Raw genomic sequence first — 17,314 nt, 5'->3', positions numbered from 1 at the left:
GCACAATCCTTTCCTGACATGCTACAGTGCAAGAATTCAGGCTCATGAAGAAAGAAAACACTCCTAATTAGCATCCTACATACTCTCACATTTAAACTGTTCCACAGTTCAAGTGGATAAGTGCAATGTTCCACATTCAAGTGGATAAAACAGTAAACTCAGCAGTTAATAGAATAATCACGCATAAAGACATCTACCATTAAAAAAAAAAAAAAGTATCTCAATGAATACTGGGGCTCAATAGAAGAAAAAAGTATCTAGTAGTTCATATGTCTAGAAGAGTATTTCTTTAGGATGGTTGGAGCAGCAAAGAAGCTATTTTGTCACTTAGAGCATGAATATACACTTCCTATAAAAAAAAAAAAAAAAAAAATCTATCCAGCCAGTAAATATCTACAGATATTTGAAAAACTAATGGGCATTTTCATCCTCCCTCTTGTAATGACTTCACACTCTCAAAAACAGGACTGAGGTAACAAGAGCAGCAAAAGACTGCTTGGCAGAAACTCCAAAAGATTAACATTTCGGGTGCATGATGATGCAAAAACAATTAAAGCACCATAGCTTGGTAGAACAAGTAAATTTTAGTTAAGAGAATCTTTCTCAGGAGGTAAGATGGGATGAGCCCAAGTTAGTGTCTGCTTTCCCTTCCTACACAGAACATCTTTATCTGTAAATACCTAGGATTCATGAAAGATCCAACTTGCATCTACACGGAATCAGCTAAATGGAAGCTGATGCTGCCATACTGTCCTGGAGCTGCTCAGCATCATAGACCCTAAAATCCTACCAGTAAATACAGCAGAATCTAAAAAGCAATTCAAAGGCAGCTTATGCTGTTCAACATGCTAATATCTCCTAGTAAGATTTCAGACCAGAAATCAGAAGTAATTATCCCACAGAACTGGGCTTGCTCTTTGCTCCATTGCCTCCAACATTTAGTGAACATTCAAGACCCCGATCAGAGCTCGCACACTGGGACAGGCATGTACTGGTGCAGGACATCAAGAAAACAACACTTTGTTTCTCTTCTCCCTTTGGCAGCATAAATCTGTCTTCATAGGTCTTAAAATATTGTGCCGCTGCATTCTACCTGGGATTCTTCTCAGATAATCAACACTTCCTCCATGATCCCATGCAAACAACTTGTGAACTTCCTTTTCTACTTTCATTCTAAGGAAAGTACCCTCTTCGTGAGCCAGTATCTTATGAAAGCTAGTTGCAGCTCTTAAACATCTTTCAGCAGGTTTACCTCAGCTCCTTAGCTCAGCTGCTTTTATCTGCATATATGAAAGGATATCCTGCCTCTTCAGAATAGTTTTAAAGTAGTTCTAAGAACAAAAATGTATTTTTTGTAATTACTAGAAGTAAATTACTTCCTTTTTTTTATCAAGCTCATTTATAACTTAGTTTTAATTTCAAGAGCTTGAAAGTTTAAAGACTGGCTTCGGAAGACATGTGAGGAGCTACTTTGTTATTCCTAATTTAAAATAAATATTTCATTGGAAGTACAACAACAAAACATTAAGCCATTTCTTAGTGAAATGCCAAAAAGGACTGCCAAGAATTCTCAAAGATTGAGAAAGGTATTCTCAAAGGTATTGGCAAAGAAGCAGGATTATTCTTCTAAAAAATCACCAAGTGGAAAGAACTAAAGCCAGTCTGAGTTGCCCTTGTAAGAACAAGAACTCAAATGATTAAGACAATAAGAAGTGAAATAAAGTTTAAACTTAGAAAGGATGCAGTCTGAACTAGGGGGTTATCTCAAGAGAAAGACTTACCAGCATTAACTGCATTAGACTGTATCTTCTATACAGTAGGTTTATCCTGTTCTCCATTGTTATGGAGACAGAGAAACTCACAACATATGTCCTATTAAAGTTACTATCAATAACTTATCTCTAACTATGAGCACTGCGTACAAGGGAAATTTATGTATCATTTTATATGACTAATACAGTTAAGTATGTAAGAACCACCATCTTTCCACTGATCATTTTCATTTGTAAAGTTTAGATAAGTCTTTGGACTTATTGTAACATGCTACAAAAATGTTTGACCAATCTCTCAAGAGGGTAACTAATAATGAGTCACTAATTGTTCCACCATCAGCCTAAGCATACACAAAACTCTTAATTAATATTTAACCAGCACTTACGTTTTCACACTGCAACTTTCTGGGTTTTATGTGGGAAACATTGAGTCCATCAATAACAGTATCAAATGGAAGTCGATTTTCCACAAATGTTTGAAAGGCTTCAAATTCCTGAAATAAAGAAAGAAAGAAATTGAAAGGGTATGGGGAAGAATATGTTTAGTTTAACACAAAGTTTTCATTCCATTTTTATTAAAAACAAACAAAACAAAACACTAAATCTCTCATTTTTCCTTTGTTGATTATAATTCACATCTTTACTTGCATATTTGCTAAAACAAACATATGCACAAAATTGTACCTTCTTTAGCCATAAATATTATAGTGGATGCTTTCAACATAATTTTAAGTTACATTAGTGCTGAAAACCAAAACTTGCAGTCATCTAGATTTAAAAAAAAAAATTATAAACCAAACCAAACATTTTTGTAAAGATACATGTCTATAGTCATTGTTATGGAACAGCTGGGGAGCAATACTGCTGGGGTATGACACTATCGCTAATATTTCCAAAATGAGAGCATCATGCTTAGTTTCTCTGTAAGAATTCTGAAATCCTTGAATGCCAGTCTTTGGATAATAGGATCTAAGTTTAAATAAGCATTCATTTACTAACACAGCCCTCCATTTGTGAGAAATGCACAGCCTTAAGCCCAGCAAAACAATGAACTTCTTACTAGGTCAGAAGCATAACGCAGTGATTGAGCAAACAAAGAGCATCCATCCTTTTATTTTCCTAACAGAAGGAAAACCACAATTGCTTTAGCCCTGAGAGCCCAAAGGAAAACAGAATACAAAGTCCTAATCAAGTCTTCAGGAATTCCTATTTTGATTTTTGAGTAAAGATCTAGTGTTTTCAGCAGATGCTTGTATTAGATTTCTACTTCCTGCTGATATTGTGCCAAGTGGTGTGCAGTGACCTTGTTTCATAACAGACCCTTCTACTAACAGGTAAAACTTATTTATCGGGTAGCGGCGGTTTCACAGCCCCAGGTGCTCAGTGACTGTCACAACCATCACAAATTTCATCCCTTGGGCTCAAAATTCCAGAACCACTCTTCTAATCTTACTTTCTCCCATTTATCCATGTAGCAATAAGTAAAACGAAAGAATTACAAGCCCCACACCAAACCAAAACCTTTATAGCATATACAACTCTTCCTCAAAGAAAGAAATGAAATAATTTATTTGCTCAGAAGATATACTGCAGTCAGGCAGTACCAAATGATCACCGACTTCAAATTTAGTCAGGATGCTTATGACAAATTACACTAGAACAAGGGTTACTTGTATGCAGAGTACAAGCAAACCAAGGAAGATAAGAGTGCATCATTCAGGTGTTAAAATTGCAGTTACCAGCAGAGGCAGTGGGGGCAAGAGAAGCAACTCCAGAAAATGAGGATTCCTGGCTGCCAGGCTCATTGGACTCCCCTGTGGTTCACCATCAGGTGAGCCACTGCTGTAACGCTGGAGGGCTGGCTGAAAGAAGGGGAAGGCAAGAAGGAGGAAAACATATGCAGGGTGAATGAAGGTAAAATAGGAAAGTTTTGAGATAAAAGAAATCAGTAAAAAATGGAAAAGACAAAGTGGAAGCAGATGAAAACATGTGGTAAATACTCCAGTAGAGTGCTATTTTCCCAACGTCAACATTATTTGACACAACACTGATTACAGTCAAGTACACATTTTTAGAAAACACGGTGTACATACAGCCTTGTCTTCAAGGGTTCAGTGCAATACAGAACAAACACTTTGTGAAGAATCCTTAAAGAGGCATTTTATTTCAAGTGCCAATAGTTATGCAGCAGTTCCTTGAGGGCATGGGTTTTCCATGCCGGGCAGAGTGCCCTACCAAGGAGACACTGCAGCACAAGCTGGGTGGGCAGCAGAGAAGGCGCGCAGGGGGTGCTCCCCTCAGCGCTTCGCTCCCTCTCCTCTCCCAGCAGGAGCTGCCAGGAAGGGCCTGCCGAGCAGGACAGGCTCAGTGCCTCTCAGCAGCCAGCTCCTGGCTCTCTCTGGTTTACTTTTTGAGCAGGGGAGAAGCTGCAGGCCTTACAGGGCTACCTCGCCCCCCACCTTGCCCTGCCATCTCCTCCTGGCCGCATTTCCAGGCCCAGCCCCAGCTAAGGCCTGTCAGCGAGTGCTGAGCGGCTCTTCTGCCTCACTACCAGGAAACACCGCAATACAGCAGGGAGAGAAAGAGAAAACACTCCCAATACCAGTAAACAATGCGATTCTGGAGGAGGAGAAGGCTTGCTGCCACAGGAGACTGCTTTCCACACAGGGGGAGATGAGGAGTTAATGGCCATTTGTCTTTTGCACTTACTCTACTAGGTTTAATTTATGTCATCAAATTCAGAAGACTCCTTAGTGACAAGCCGTAGAGAGATTAAAAATCCCCAAGGATCTCTTCATTTTCTCCTCTCTACCCATGTTTCCCCAGCAACACACAAGACTGCTCCTTTCCTTTTCCAGAAAAACAAAACAAAGCAAGAAAAATACAACACACAACACACCTGAAAGAACCACAGAAGATCCAGGTCTCCTTCCCTGAGCTTTTGAGATGTCAAATTCACCATCCTCTTCAGACACAGGGAAGGAAAAGGGCAAACCCTGGGCGGAAGCAGCAGGCTATGCCATCCAGATGCAGTATAAAGAGTTATCCATTCATACACACTGACTTACACTAGAGGAGAGAAAGTATACAGCTTGAAGGATGCTAATCTTTCAAAGATCAGGATTTGTCTGTATTTTATCCAAATCTTACAGCTACAGTAATAAAGAGATGATTCATCTACAATTCTCTAAAGATAATCCCCTCACTAGCCATCTGGACAAAGAAATTGAAAATCTTCCTTATAAAAAGTAATTACGCAGAGCACAGCTGCAGCCAGGACACAACTGATCAGGGGAAGCCAGACCCCAAAACCGCCCACGTGGTACACCAGTGATGTGAAGGTTGATTTAGACAAAAAGAATCCAAACAGGCTTCCCCTTCCAAACTGAGAACACACTGCCTGACCCAAACACACCGGTGTGTTTGCCAGACAGGGAGATAATGGGTACAGGAATCCAAAAAGGAACATTTAGATGAAAACTTCCTGCTGAACACAACAGGGAGCACTTCTGATGAACCCTTACAAGATGCCAACAAGTAGCGAGACATCTCTCTTTACACACAAGAGCACTCAAACACGGCAAACACTACAGCGATCTCTAACTTGTTCCAAATGGGTTTGCCTCAAAAAGATGCTGAGGAGAAGTTTCTTTTAATGCCAAGGAGCTAGAGAAAAGTGCTGCAATGAACTGTGCAGCAATTCTGCTCTGTTTGCTGCCAGAAGGCTGTGTGCCTGGTGAATGCGCCTCGCTGCAACAGGAACATGGGCAGCCTGCAGAAGGGATGTGGTACCCTGTTGTACACTGCGTGCAAAAGAAGAGGGAATTGGGAAAAAAAAAAAAAAAAAAAAAAAAAAAAAAGCCTGATTTCATTCATTGCCTCGCTGGGAAAATAGGGAAATGCCAGCTACGCGATCGTTAGAAGTGATTCACCGCCACTTTTACTAAGAGATCTTATGTTTGCAAATGGACACCACACTGACTAAATCGATTTATTACTAAGAGCCAGCCATAACAAACCCATTATGGAATTTATCCTGACATAAAGAAGTAAAGACATTTAAAATATTTTTTTGTTTAACCACTAGCGTGTGGATAGCTGAAGTCTATTCATATCTCAGCCAAAGCACGAAGCGATTGCACATTTTTGGTACTCCACACCAGCTGGATGTCTCACGCTGTATTTCACCATTGTTTTTTACTGGTATGTACTGGTGTGGCTGCAGAAAGAGGTGTTTCTACCTTCTTCCTTCTCTTAGCCATTCATTCCTAGTCTAACCCCACCTCTACCTATGCAAACACGTCTGTTGGCACAACAAGGCAGGCTGGAGCGGATCAAGAACAGATCCAACGTGAGCTGAGCCAATGGAACAGACTTCAGCCTGCACCAGTTCCCCTTGTCAGGTCAGAGCACAGAAATCTGTACTGGCACGATGTGCAGAAAGCACACAGAGAAGGAATGAGGCTGGGAGCAGGTGAGACTCCTGGGATCACCACGTAGTGCTGACTGTGTTAACTCAGGGGATTGTGAAACTACAGAATTTTGAGAGAGTTTTGGTGATCTCTCAACCTGAAGTATTGGAGTGAAAGTTTAAAATTACTGAAAGGTTAGATCATAGCATTTTTTCTGCTCAAATCTAATTAGGAAATGCGCTGGAAACTAGAAATAGAAATCATGGCCTTTCTCAAGTTCTTCAACAATCCAAAATGTCCTCTAATCTAAATGCCAAAAAACAAAGTGATATAGCATACAAAGGAGATACATGAGCAAATCCATACAGGACTTTAAATACAAGAAAGGCCATTATGCTTATGCAAACACATGGAATTTGAAAAAAAACCTACCAAAAGCTATTAAAATCACTGGAGATGCAGCTGCTTGTCACTCCTTCCAAACAAACGAATCTGTGCTCGCTCATAAATAAGGGTGGAGACACGACAAGTTGATTATGAAGTACAAATCTACAGTTACCAACATATATATTTGACAGAAGAATTCATCCAAATTCTGAGGTTTGTATAACAGCAAAAGCAGTGCTTCCCCTCACCACACTGAATGGCAATATACTCAAGTTCAAGGAAAGAGTAAACTCGAATGAGCAGAATACGATATTTCACTTAAATATCACACAGCCCTACCCTACGAATCAGTGTGTTTTTCAACACTGAAAGCAGCTTTTAGGGAACTGAAAACATTCACTTTTTATCAGTTTCATAAAATGAAAAGCGATGGGGGCTGCTTTGTTTTTGGCAGTGTTCTCTGATATCAGAAGAAAAACACAGGAATGAGCATTAGTGTGTGAGAAATAAAATTCAGCTGTCAAACTGAAATCCAGCCAATTTCTTTCAAGGCGCCTTGTGTTGCAACTAATGGAGCACTCTTAAGTCTGTTTGTTGCTGTGCCTGAAGGGTTTAAATATTTCCCCCACAGTTTCAAAGCCTGGAAATCCCCTTCAAACCCGTATAAGCAGGAAGGCTTTTCTCAGTATTGTGTATGGTAACACTATGTACTCTGGATTGCATACGATTTGTTTGCCCTCTATTATTATGTCTGCAAAGTTAACAAACAATGCAAGAGTCTCAGGCTGCTGTGTCTGTAACCTCCAGAGAAACTGTCACAAACAAGAAGGCCCTGGGATGGCAGGCAGAGAGCAGGCACACTGGCAGTGCCGTTGCAGGACTTGGTGCTGGCTGATGTGGGTCCATCACACCAACAGTGCAGAACTCAGGCCTCAGCAACCCAGGCAGTGCACTTCTGAGATGTCCTTCCTGAGCACACTTACCATGGAGGGAGGAACGAGAAGCTTGTGATGCTGTCCTCAGTGGAAAAATGCCTTCATCTTTGCCCTGCTGCCTTTGGAGATGAACTTGAATGCCTAATAATGCTGTAACAGGCATTAAAGACAGACAGTGGAACAAAAAAGCCATGCAGTGTGAACTGACTAAAAAAAAAAAAAAAGAGCATCGAAGCACACAAGGCAGACTAGCACTTACTTACTGCTAATCCATAATCTCCATGTGGAAAGATGCCTCATGAAAATCAGAGAGCCAAATATACCTCTCTGCTGCTTTCTCTGTTATGCTGGTGCAAATGCTTAAAGTGAATCTAAGCAAGGAACAGATTTAGCTGAAAAACCACCCACGAGAAAATAAAACTTGATTTTGTCATCTGGGCTTGTCCATAGGGTTATGCTCACTTTTTTCCTGGCACACTTCAAGGGGGCAAAGGGGGCAGGAATGAGCAGCTGGTAGGGTGGTAAGGCAAGTTGTGCTAGTTTGAAAATCACGCTGCCACCAAATGCTTCCGCTGACTAATATTTGCAATCTCAATAGAAACAGCAACTGTTCTGGAGAACTGAATGGCACCAAATGTTCTAACCCTATTTTAATATTTCTGGAAACAATCCAGAGAATTATAAACCAGAATCTGTGCATTGCAGTATGATTGGACAGATTATGGAAAACTGTACAAAACCACTGGAACACCATGATCTGGAGGAGTTTCATGTGCACATCTTTTGCAAAAGAGTATCTCAAAAAAATTATTTCCATGTGTCAATGTAAAAGTAGGTGAAAGAGAACCACATGACATTAATTACATTTTCAAAAAAAACCTGACACGACTTCATAAAAAGCTACTAAACCACTGAACAAGCCATAGCATTTTCAAAAAGAGAACAAAGGGTCATGCTAAAAAATTAGCATCTTCTTTCAAAGTTCTGTACTAATTCCCAGATGTATATGAAATATTTTATAGACATTGATGAAAGAGAATGGCACAGAAGAAGCCAGACCAATGATGAATACAAAACCAAATGAAATTTAACATCGAAAAGATGAAACAATGCATACTATGGAAAAAAAGTATACTTACATTTTACAGATTTCTGGAGGAACTGTATCTACTCATAGGATCATCGTGTGTAATGAAAACATCCGCTCATGTTGCTACTGTTCTAAAACAAACCTTATCAAATCTTAAGAGATAAGGCATTTGATAGATAACATGAAATTATTATAACTTGTTAAGCCATTCTAGTTACCATAAATCACAAGGAAGCCCTGTGTTAGAAATTCCACATAGGTCTCCGCAGCATCAGAAAAATCTGGGATTGACCACAGCTAGAGACCAGCTCCTTGATTCAGAAGTAAGCATTTTTGGTGGTGGACCAAAGGATGAAATGGTAAGGGCCCATTTGATTATGCCCAAGTTCAAAGAGGTAACATTTCAATGTACAAGAACATGAGCTCATACTAATTTTACTTTAGAAGTATTATCAAAGAACTTAGCAATATTCAAAGGCAGAGAACACTGTCTGAAGAAGTCTGAAGATCCTAATTAGTGGAATGAACAAGCTACAACTACCAGACTGTGCATCCAAGGGGTTCCCAATAAAATAATCTCCCTGAAAATGAACTACTGAGATTAAGTCAGATTAGTTTAACTCTTAGGTGAAAATTTACTATTCTGTCTTCACTTTTATGGCCCCTGTCTGGCTCTGTGATCAGCTAATGAACAGGAGAAAAAGGAGTGTTTTTTCAAGGTATGACATTCTAAAACCTTGATGATTTTTTTTTTTTAATTTCTTCTATTTCTCTCTCTTTCTTTTTATATGTTCTAGCTAGTGCAAGGAAGATACAGATCTAGAAAATCATTGCATCAGCAAAGCAAGCGCACTTTAACCAAGGAAATGGCATTCAAAAAGATTATAAGATTAGAAACAGACTTTTCTTACTTGATTGCCCTAACTGGAGTATTGAGTATGCTAGGAGAATTTCCAAATACAGAGGTGACAAAGGAGCAGTTTGAAAAGACTGGGTGGGACAACAGAATAGGTTTAGACAATGGACTGGAAGAAAGGAACATTATTTTCTTATGTGGTGGCCTAATTTTGGAGCACAATGAGCTGATGGCAAAGTAGACAGTGACCTCAATAAAATCTCAATTCATTCCTTGTTAAATGAATCAAGAAAAAGAAGACTGGACCACCCCAGAAGATCTGACCCAACCCAGCAGAGATTCTCTAGCACTGAGGTAATCAAGGGGAAGAAATAGCTAAATTTATTTCTTGCTACTGAGGAAGCAGCTTAGTCTTTCTATTCTCCTGCCAAAATAATCTCCATGCTTCTGTTTGCTTCCATTATCAGGAGCCTCTGGGGTAAGAGAAGATGCAAGAGAAACCTTAGAAAAATTCCAGCAGCCTTTGTCTCTCACCACCCATTTCCCCGCGCAGTCTTCCCTCTTCCCCTCCTCTTCCTTCCTTCCAGTTCTCTGCTCTCTAGCAGATCATATCACAAGAAGAGCATAACATCCACCCTGAATTAAATGGAGGCAGGAAGACAAAGCATGCAGGATAAATCCTGCAGCTTGGGCTGCACCACTCTCATTGTGTCTGGGCAGTCTAGTACTGAAATTATCCCAACATCCACCATAAACCATTACCCACCTTTATTCTACGCTTACTAAACCTACAAGATTCAGCAGTGGATCGAGCTCTTAAGCTAGCCTCCTGTCTAACCCCCAAACTAACCTAGCCAAAACACTGCAATCAAAAGAAACCTGCAGCTAATCCTGAGTCCCTCAGATCTCCCCTGTTCCTGTGGCACGTTACAAGACCTAGCTATATACCTGGCTTGAGGCAACACAGGATTCTGCTGTACTGACTACTAACCCTCTCCCAGTTGAGTCCAGTGGCCCATATGTAACAGAGAAATAATAATAAAAAAGCCCATCCCTATCTACAAATGTTGTGTCTCATCTTTGTAGGTTTTCCTAGACCTGTGACAGATAGGACTCTTCATGATCCAGGAGTCAGCAGGGCTAGTACTGGTGTATTTAATTCTAATTGCAATGTTAACCCTATTCTTATCCATAATCCAAGTTCCACATTCATCCTATAACTAAAATTTAGCCAAAAGGCAGTGATGGACTTGATCATCACTGTGTTATTCTGCAACACCTGTAAAATCATCTGTAGAATAAAAACTGTTCAGCACTGGTTGTCCTATAATGAAACGAGTTATAAGCCATTTTTTTTGATCCATGTTGTTGCAGACTATCATAACACATTTGTTCCTACTGATGATCACTTCTAATCTAATGCTGTGACCAAACCACAGCCATACTGAGTGAGGGCTCCAAGTATTTTAACTCCCAAACATCAACTCTTGCCTTAGTTTTGTCCATAGCCCAACACCAGCACGCACCCAAACGGCTACCAGTAAAATCTTCACATCCACTGCTATTAGCTCTCAATTCAATCCTAATGAGCTTCTAAGATGCTACCAATAACTCGAGTTCTCCAGGGCCTGCTGTCCAAAACAGCAACCCCCAAACAACAGACTTTCAGGACTTTTGAGATTCAGCCATACCAAGTTCCTCCATCCTTGCTATCCTGAAACCCCGTCCTACCTACAACCCAAAAGAACCACAAGAAGTATCCCTGCCTAAAAAATGCCCTGTCCCAGTGCAAAGTGCAGCATTCACCAACAGGCCATATTTTTGTACTCCTACTGTATGTAAAAACTTAACTGGGAATTTGAACCTGTGACGGCACACACCTAGGAGCAAAGGGGGACACACGAAGCCACAGGAAAAATCCCACCCAGCCCTCTCCTTCCTTCCTCTCCTCAGAAAGTCCTTTGCTCGCTGGCACTGACAGCAAGAAGGTAGCATATATGGGAGCAGGGGTAGAGGAGGTAAATGGCACATACAGCCTGGGCATAGCACACCCCATGCACCGTGAAGAACTAGATGATCTTGCTAGAAGCTGAGACTGCGTCAGACAGTTCTGGAGTACGTACATTTTTTGGAACTAGTAACCTACTCCATTTAGAACAGAACTCACAGCACAAAGGGCTTTGGGGCAAATTGTGCAGTTGGGATGTTCACTGTAGGAAAGGCATCAATCTGAAAGCTGACAGAGAGCTTTATTTTCCATGCTCCTTGGAAACAGCAAAGCCTCATTCAACTGCAAAAATAACAGCGATATGAATGGGTCACTTCCTCTTCTCTTATACTGCAGAAGAATTTGTAAACCCCCTTTACACAATTACCCAGACCTAGTGTGGGGACTTTACATGCCCACAAACCCATCTCTTCCTGCCAGCACACACACACATCTGGCAAGTGCTTCCTTCCTCCTGCACAGCAGCCCTTACCAGGGGCATGAAGTAGCTGTGATGGGAATGAAATTCACATATCTGAGAGAAACAGCTGAGAGCAGCTGAGCATGGAAGTCTTCACAGCAAAAGATGCTGCTGCCTCTCAGGATACTGATTTTATCATCTCAGGCTCCATAGCAGAGCTGCCAATTAAATGCAGCCAGAGTAAACAGGCATCCAGCTGAAAGCATCACACGGACACTGGTACAAATGTGACAGTCCTGTTACGATTGTTTTCTTCCTGTGTCAGCTGCAAGGTTGCAGCTTGCTACATCTGACCAGCATCTGACATCCTTGTTACACAACTTTTGGTAGCTGTGAACAAAAATCTGAACTGATGGTTATTTTTAATGTGTCATAGGTATTTTCTCATCACAGATGACCAGTTACATAGTCCACGTAAGCCATCTTTTCAAAAGATTTGTATTGTACACTGACATTTCTATGTGTCATCCTAAATTGTTTAATTTTCTTTTCTAGAAGTATCTAAACTCAAAATCTGATTTTTTTTTTTAAACACAGCACAACAGACTACTGTTGGAGGATCTTCAATAAAAAAAAAAGCAATGATACTGCTGTAAGACAGCAGACTATTCGTTAGTGAAGAAAAAGGAAAATTCCAAATGCTTTACAAATGCACTTTAAAGCATTATTGGAACAGAACTTTTTTAGAGCTCAAAACAACTCAAACTGTTTCCCTGATTAATCATTTTGTTGCAAGAAGTACTGATGCACTGAGGAAAATTAGTTAAGTGAAAACAGGGAAGGGAAAGTCAAAATATTTTCTATTGCAGCTACTAGAAAAACGTGACTGCCTGGAAAATGCAAAACCCCCTCTCTCATTTATTTGCCTACATCGTGACTTCAGCCTCCTCACCTAGCTTCCTCTCTGGAAAACCCTGGCTGCAGGAGAAGTCGCAGAGTTTGGCATAGCAAAACGGGATGGGATATTTTCTTTGCCACGTCTGCTTTCACAGAACAAAGGCAGCAAAAAGTCCCAAAGTTATTTCTGGAAGCCTCCAACACATCACAATGCTGCTTGGCCTCTGCCACACCTCCACGCTCAGCTCCCAGAGCGGGAGCAGACTTGGAGCCGTGCAGGCAGCAGGGAGCACACCAAGCTCACTCCCTCCCTGCCTCCTGCTTCCCACCTGGACAGAGGCTGACAGGGAACTGCCCTAAAGAGTCAAATGACAGAAATTCAGCTACCGCAATAATCAGCAAAATCTATGGGCATCAGAACTTAATGTGGATTCTTTGTTTCAGTAAACTGCATTCGCTAGATGGATCAGGTTCATTTCCACTACTGCTCAACTGGGGCATGAAGGACCCATTACAGAATTCCCTAGCTGAGCTTCCCCCCTCCAGCCAGTGCTGCTAATCTAGCCCTGTGCACTTCACACATTTGAAATTTTCAGGACAGCAGTCACCACATAGAATGTGACTGAAGCTTCATGGACTAGACAGTTAACTGTTTCAGGCACTGAATTTTTGCTGTTACTTTCTTTAATGAACCTACCTTAACTATAATTTTCCCAAAGGTGTTTGGAGAACAAGCGAAGTTAGTTTACAGCATGCAATAAAACACTTCCTTTTGTTTATCTTGTAATATTACAGAACACCAGTACCCACTAAATACTTAAAATTATTGCTACATTTTTAAGGATAATTTCACTCCCCTCTATAATTCACAGCCAGATCTGCCAACAGTCCTGAACTGAGGAAAGTATCTGTGTAGAAATTAGGTATCTGAACAACAGGCTTCATACACAACAAGCACCCTGACATTAACCATTTCAGATTTCTTTAACTGTTATACATGTGCAAGGGCTGTGTCTGCAGAAAGCCTTAAAAACAAATCTGACATCCTCTCCCATATTTTCAGAACCAGTGCAGAACAGAGGTGCCAGCTGCAGCAAAATGACATCAATACTTACTGAGGTAAGGCAAAACCACCACAAGATGTGGTGTGGGCTCCACCTAGTGGAGCTCAGCTTCATTCAGTATCACTTTTGCTGGATCTCCACACAAAACAAGTAGGAAGCAGAACTGCATGCAATATGTAATAGTCTATGGTGGGAATTACTCCCTCTCGTATGTATACAACATCCTTAGAAGAGCTTGAGGCTCCTGATGCATACTGTAATTATAAATATGAAAGTGCATCTTTAAAATCAAGGGCTAATTGGCTGGTCGGTTGTAAAATCTGAGTAAACAAAATGAAAAGTGGATCTTTATTGTTTCTGGCAAACAGTCACCCAACTGAAAAATCAAGTATTCAGCGAGCACATAAACACAAGTTTCATATAAGGACTGAACTTCTGAAACGCAAGGACTTCTATTTTTTTTGCAAGCTCAAAATGCTACATCTTACTTTGTTGTGCTTATTAAATTTTATTCCATACCTAAAATGTAGCTTCTGAAGGATTAAAAGATTTCCACAGCTTTTCATTTTTATTTTAAAAAATATTTTTCCAAGTTTCCTTTACATTTCAATTATTTCAGTATCCACTAATGACTGGCTGAAAATGTAAGAACAAAAACAATACTAAAGAGATCAAGGTTCAGACACATTTTATCAACAGAACTGAATACATATACTATATGTATCGGATACTTGGAGTAAGTATCTAATGACTTATTAATGTTTAAGGCAAAGAAAAATAAGATTTGTGGTGTTTTCAAAGAAATTTAATATTAATTATATATCACCCTCCTAGCCAATGAACCTGACAGCATGCAAGACCTACCTGTGGACTGGTCTTTCTGAAAGTGTCAGTTCCATGTATCACATCTCTTATTATTCTTTCACTGAGTCTATTATACTCCTCTTCACTGAGCTCACTATCCTCCAGCTGATGGCTGCAAACTGGGCACTGTCCACTGTATCAATAGTGAAACAAGAAGATAAAATTAAAAGAATTTTAAATAAGAAGAACTGCCTTAAATTTTATTAACTTGTCTGACTATGAGCACATTTGGGGTTGGACCCGATGATCTCTTGAGGTCCCTTCCAACCCCTACAATTCTGTGATTCTTTCCAACAAATCCAACAGAGTAAAATTATGAGAAAATTAGTTGTACTCTTTCTGGGATGCATCCAAAACTCTGAAGTCATTGGAAATATTTTATGGGCTTCCACTGGATCAGGATCAAAGAGCGAACTCTAGAAACATTTGAGGATTTAGGACTAAGATTCTGCAGGAGAGTGTGAAAAACCTGTGGCTGCTTCTGGATTTTTGTATGATCTTCCAGAACTGTGCTGTTAGAAAGAGAATAATCTTTTTTAGAAATCTAGCCTTTTTTTTGGTTGTTGCACGTCACATAGCCACAGCTGCTGCCCCAGCACACGTTCTGAATAAAATCAAAGTGCCATTGCTTCCAAGCACTATTTGTTCATTCCTTTGACTCTTTCACAGTTGTCCCTCCCTGTAGCCCCTCCAAATTAAGCCTGTACAGCAAGACAACGCACAACTCCATACCCAGGTCAGAACTGTGTGAGTCATGCACCATTGCCACGAACCTCTGGGCCTACCACAAAGCCATCAGTAAGGTGTGGGTAGCAGGGGCGGACTGAGACAAAACACCATGCGTCTCAGTGCTTCGGTTGTGAACTGCATGAACTCTTTTTTCCCCTAAAAAGCTGGCTTTGAACTTTCACAGATAAGCTTTCTAAAGACAAACGAAGGAGCTAAAAATATACACAGACTTTGTGGTATATATACTTCATGACGTGCATCTGTGATTGTGGGCTAAGCTTGGAAACATTTCCAGTTTTAACTCTTTAACTATGTGAGAAAGGAAAAAGAGAGGTCAGAAAGGACATTAACATACACTACAGAAATTCAGTCGGTTGTGTCTGAGCTCTCTTTAAAGTTCTTAAGCACTTCTTCAAAGAGTATTAGACATGAGATCCACCTTGCTTCTTCATCACCAGACTGGAGACTCCAGCCACAGTACCAAGAAAATAAGCAGAATCCAATGGTTTGTTCAACAGGCAATAAATTAAATAACATTTAATGGGTCTTTGATAATTCCCGGCTGCCAAACAATGAATTTTTCCCTGCTTGCTCCCCCTTACACTCTTCTTATATGCACGATATGTTGTTGATGCTTCATTTTTTCTTTTCTATCATGCTCTGTTTAGAAGCTTACATTCACCCAGCTGGACATACTTTGAAGTGAAGAAATAAACCTTCTTCTCTAAATCCAACACGATAACTTATTTTCACAAGCACAATCTCAGAACTGAATCAAAGGCTTTGAGCTTCAAGTGTTCATATGGAACAAGTTGTTCTCCTCTGACTTTCTCCACAAAGATATCCTGGAGATACCAAGAGTAAGACATTGTAATTTTCTAAACCATGGCAATCAGAAATGTGAAATTCTGCCAAAAACTGATGTCTGGTACACGTTAATGCCTAGACCAGTACCTAAAAACAAACCAAGAGTGCATTAATTGCATTGCTGACCTCACTGACCATTTTATGATTTCATGCCGAGAAATTCACAGACAGAAAGCTTTCATGTCTGTAAAATATGTTCCTGTCCTTACAACTCATTGACTGTTAAACCATTTTTTTAAGGGCCAGAGCTAGTTCATGGCACCTATGAACAACACTTTTGTAACTCTCAAAGTTAGTAAAACTGGTCAGCAAATGTCAAGGTTTGCTTGTAGAGGGTTCAAGCTTCTGACTCTGACTATCACAGATCAAAGAAACTAGAAGCTCAGAGAAAGAAGAAAACATCCTGGCTATAAGCATATTAGATATAACTGACAGTATTTATAAAAAAAAATCAGGACAACCTGTAAACAAGCCTACTGAATTTTCAAGCTCAGCTTAGGGAATAATAGTTCCTTTGGACACCAGTTACACTGAGTGCAGAGATGAGTCTAGTAACAATCACCACATGCGTTTCAGATATACCTTAAAAGGGCTTTGTCCTTTATGCTAAGGACAAAAAAAAAAAAAAAAAAAAAAGTCCTTTCTTAAAACCTAAAGATTCTTTCTGTCAAAAGCCATTTAATTTAAACACAACAAAACTCATATATTCTTTTTCTTTTCTTGAAACCATTTTAACTTTATTTGAATGCTTACCCAAGGTTACTTGAAAGCAGTTTACTTCAAAATAAAAGGTATTCATATAGTTATCACGAAATAACTGCTACATAGCACCTCACCACCGCTGCATTCACAGATTCATAACCCATGATAGCATGCGATGTGATCTAAGTCCCTTTATGTCAGTAACAGCTTATACAGTAAGAAAACAAGTTTCCGCAACTTTTGAATTTTAAAACTTTAAAGGCTGAAAAAGGTTGTCTAGACTGTGTTGATTTATCATGATACAGTACAGTAACAGATGTTCATATATAAT

General features: G+C 40.0%; 1 protein-coding gene across 1 annotated transcript in view; it reads right to left on the bottom strand.

Moving 5' to 3' along the window:
* PRORP (protein only RNase P catalytic subunit) overlaps nt 1-17,314 on the bottom strand; it is a 45,183-nt gene that overhangs the window by 24,791 nt on the left and 3,078 nt on the right. The window contains exons 3-4 of the mRNA XM_032189264.1: nt 14,686-14,818; nt 2,159-2,266 (exon numbers count right to left, since the gene is read on the bottom strand). Coding sequence (XP_032045155.1) covers nt 2,159-2,266; nt 14,686-14,818 — 241 coding nt within the window. The remainder of the gene's footprint in view (nt 1-2,158; nt 2,267-14,685; nt 14,819-17,314) is intronic.

This window comes from Aythya fuligula, chromosome 5 (genome assembly GCF_009819795.1).
Source record: "Aythya fuligula isolate bAytFul2 chromosome 5, bAytFul2.pri, whole genome shotgun sequence".
Lineage (NCBI taxonomy): Eukaryota > Metazoa > Chordata > Aves > Anseriformes > Anatidae > Aythya > Aythya fuligula.
This window is presented reverse-complemented; position numbering and strand designations above follow the sequence as displayed.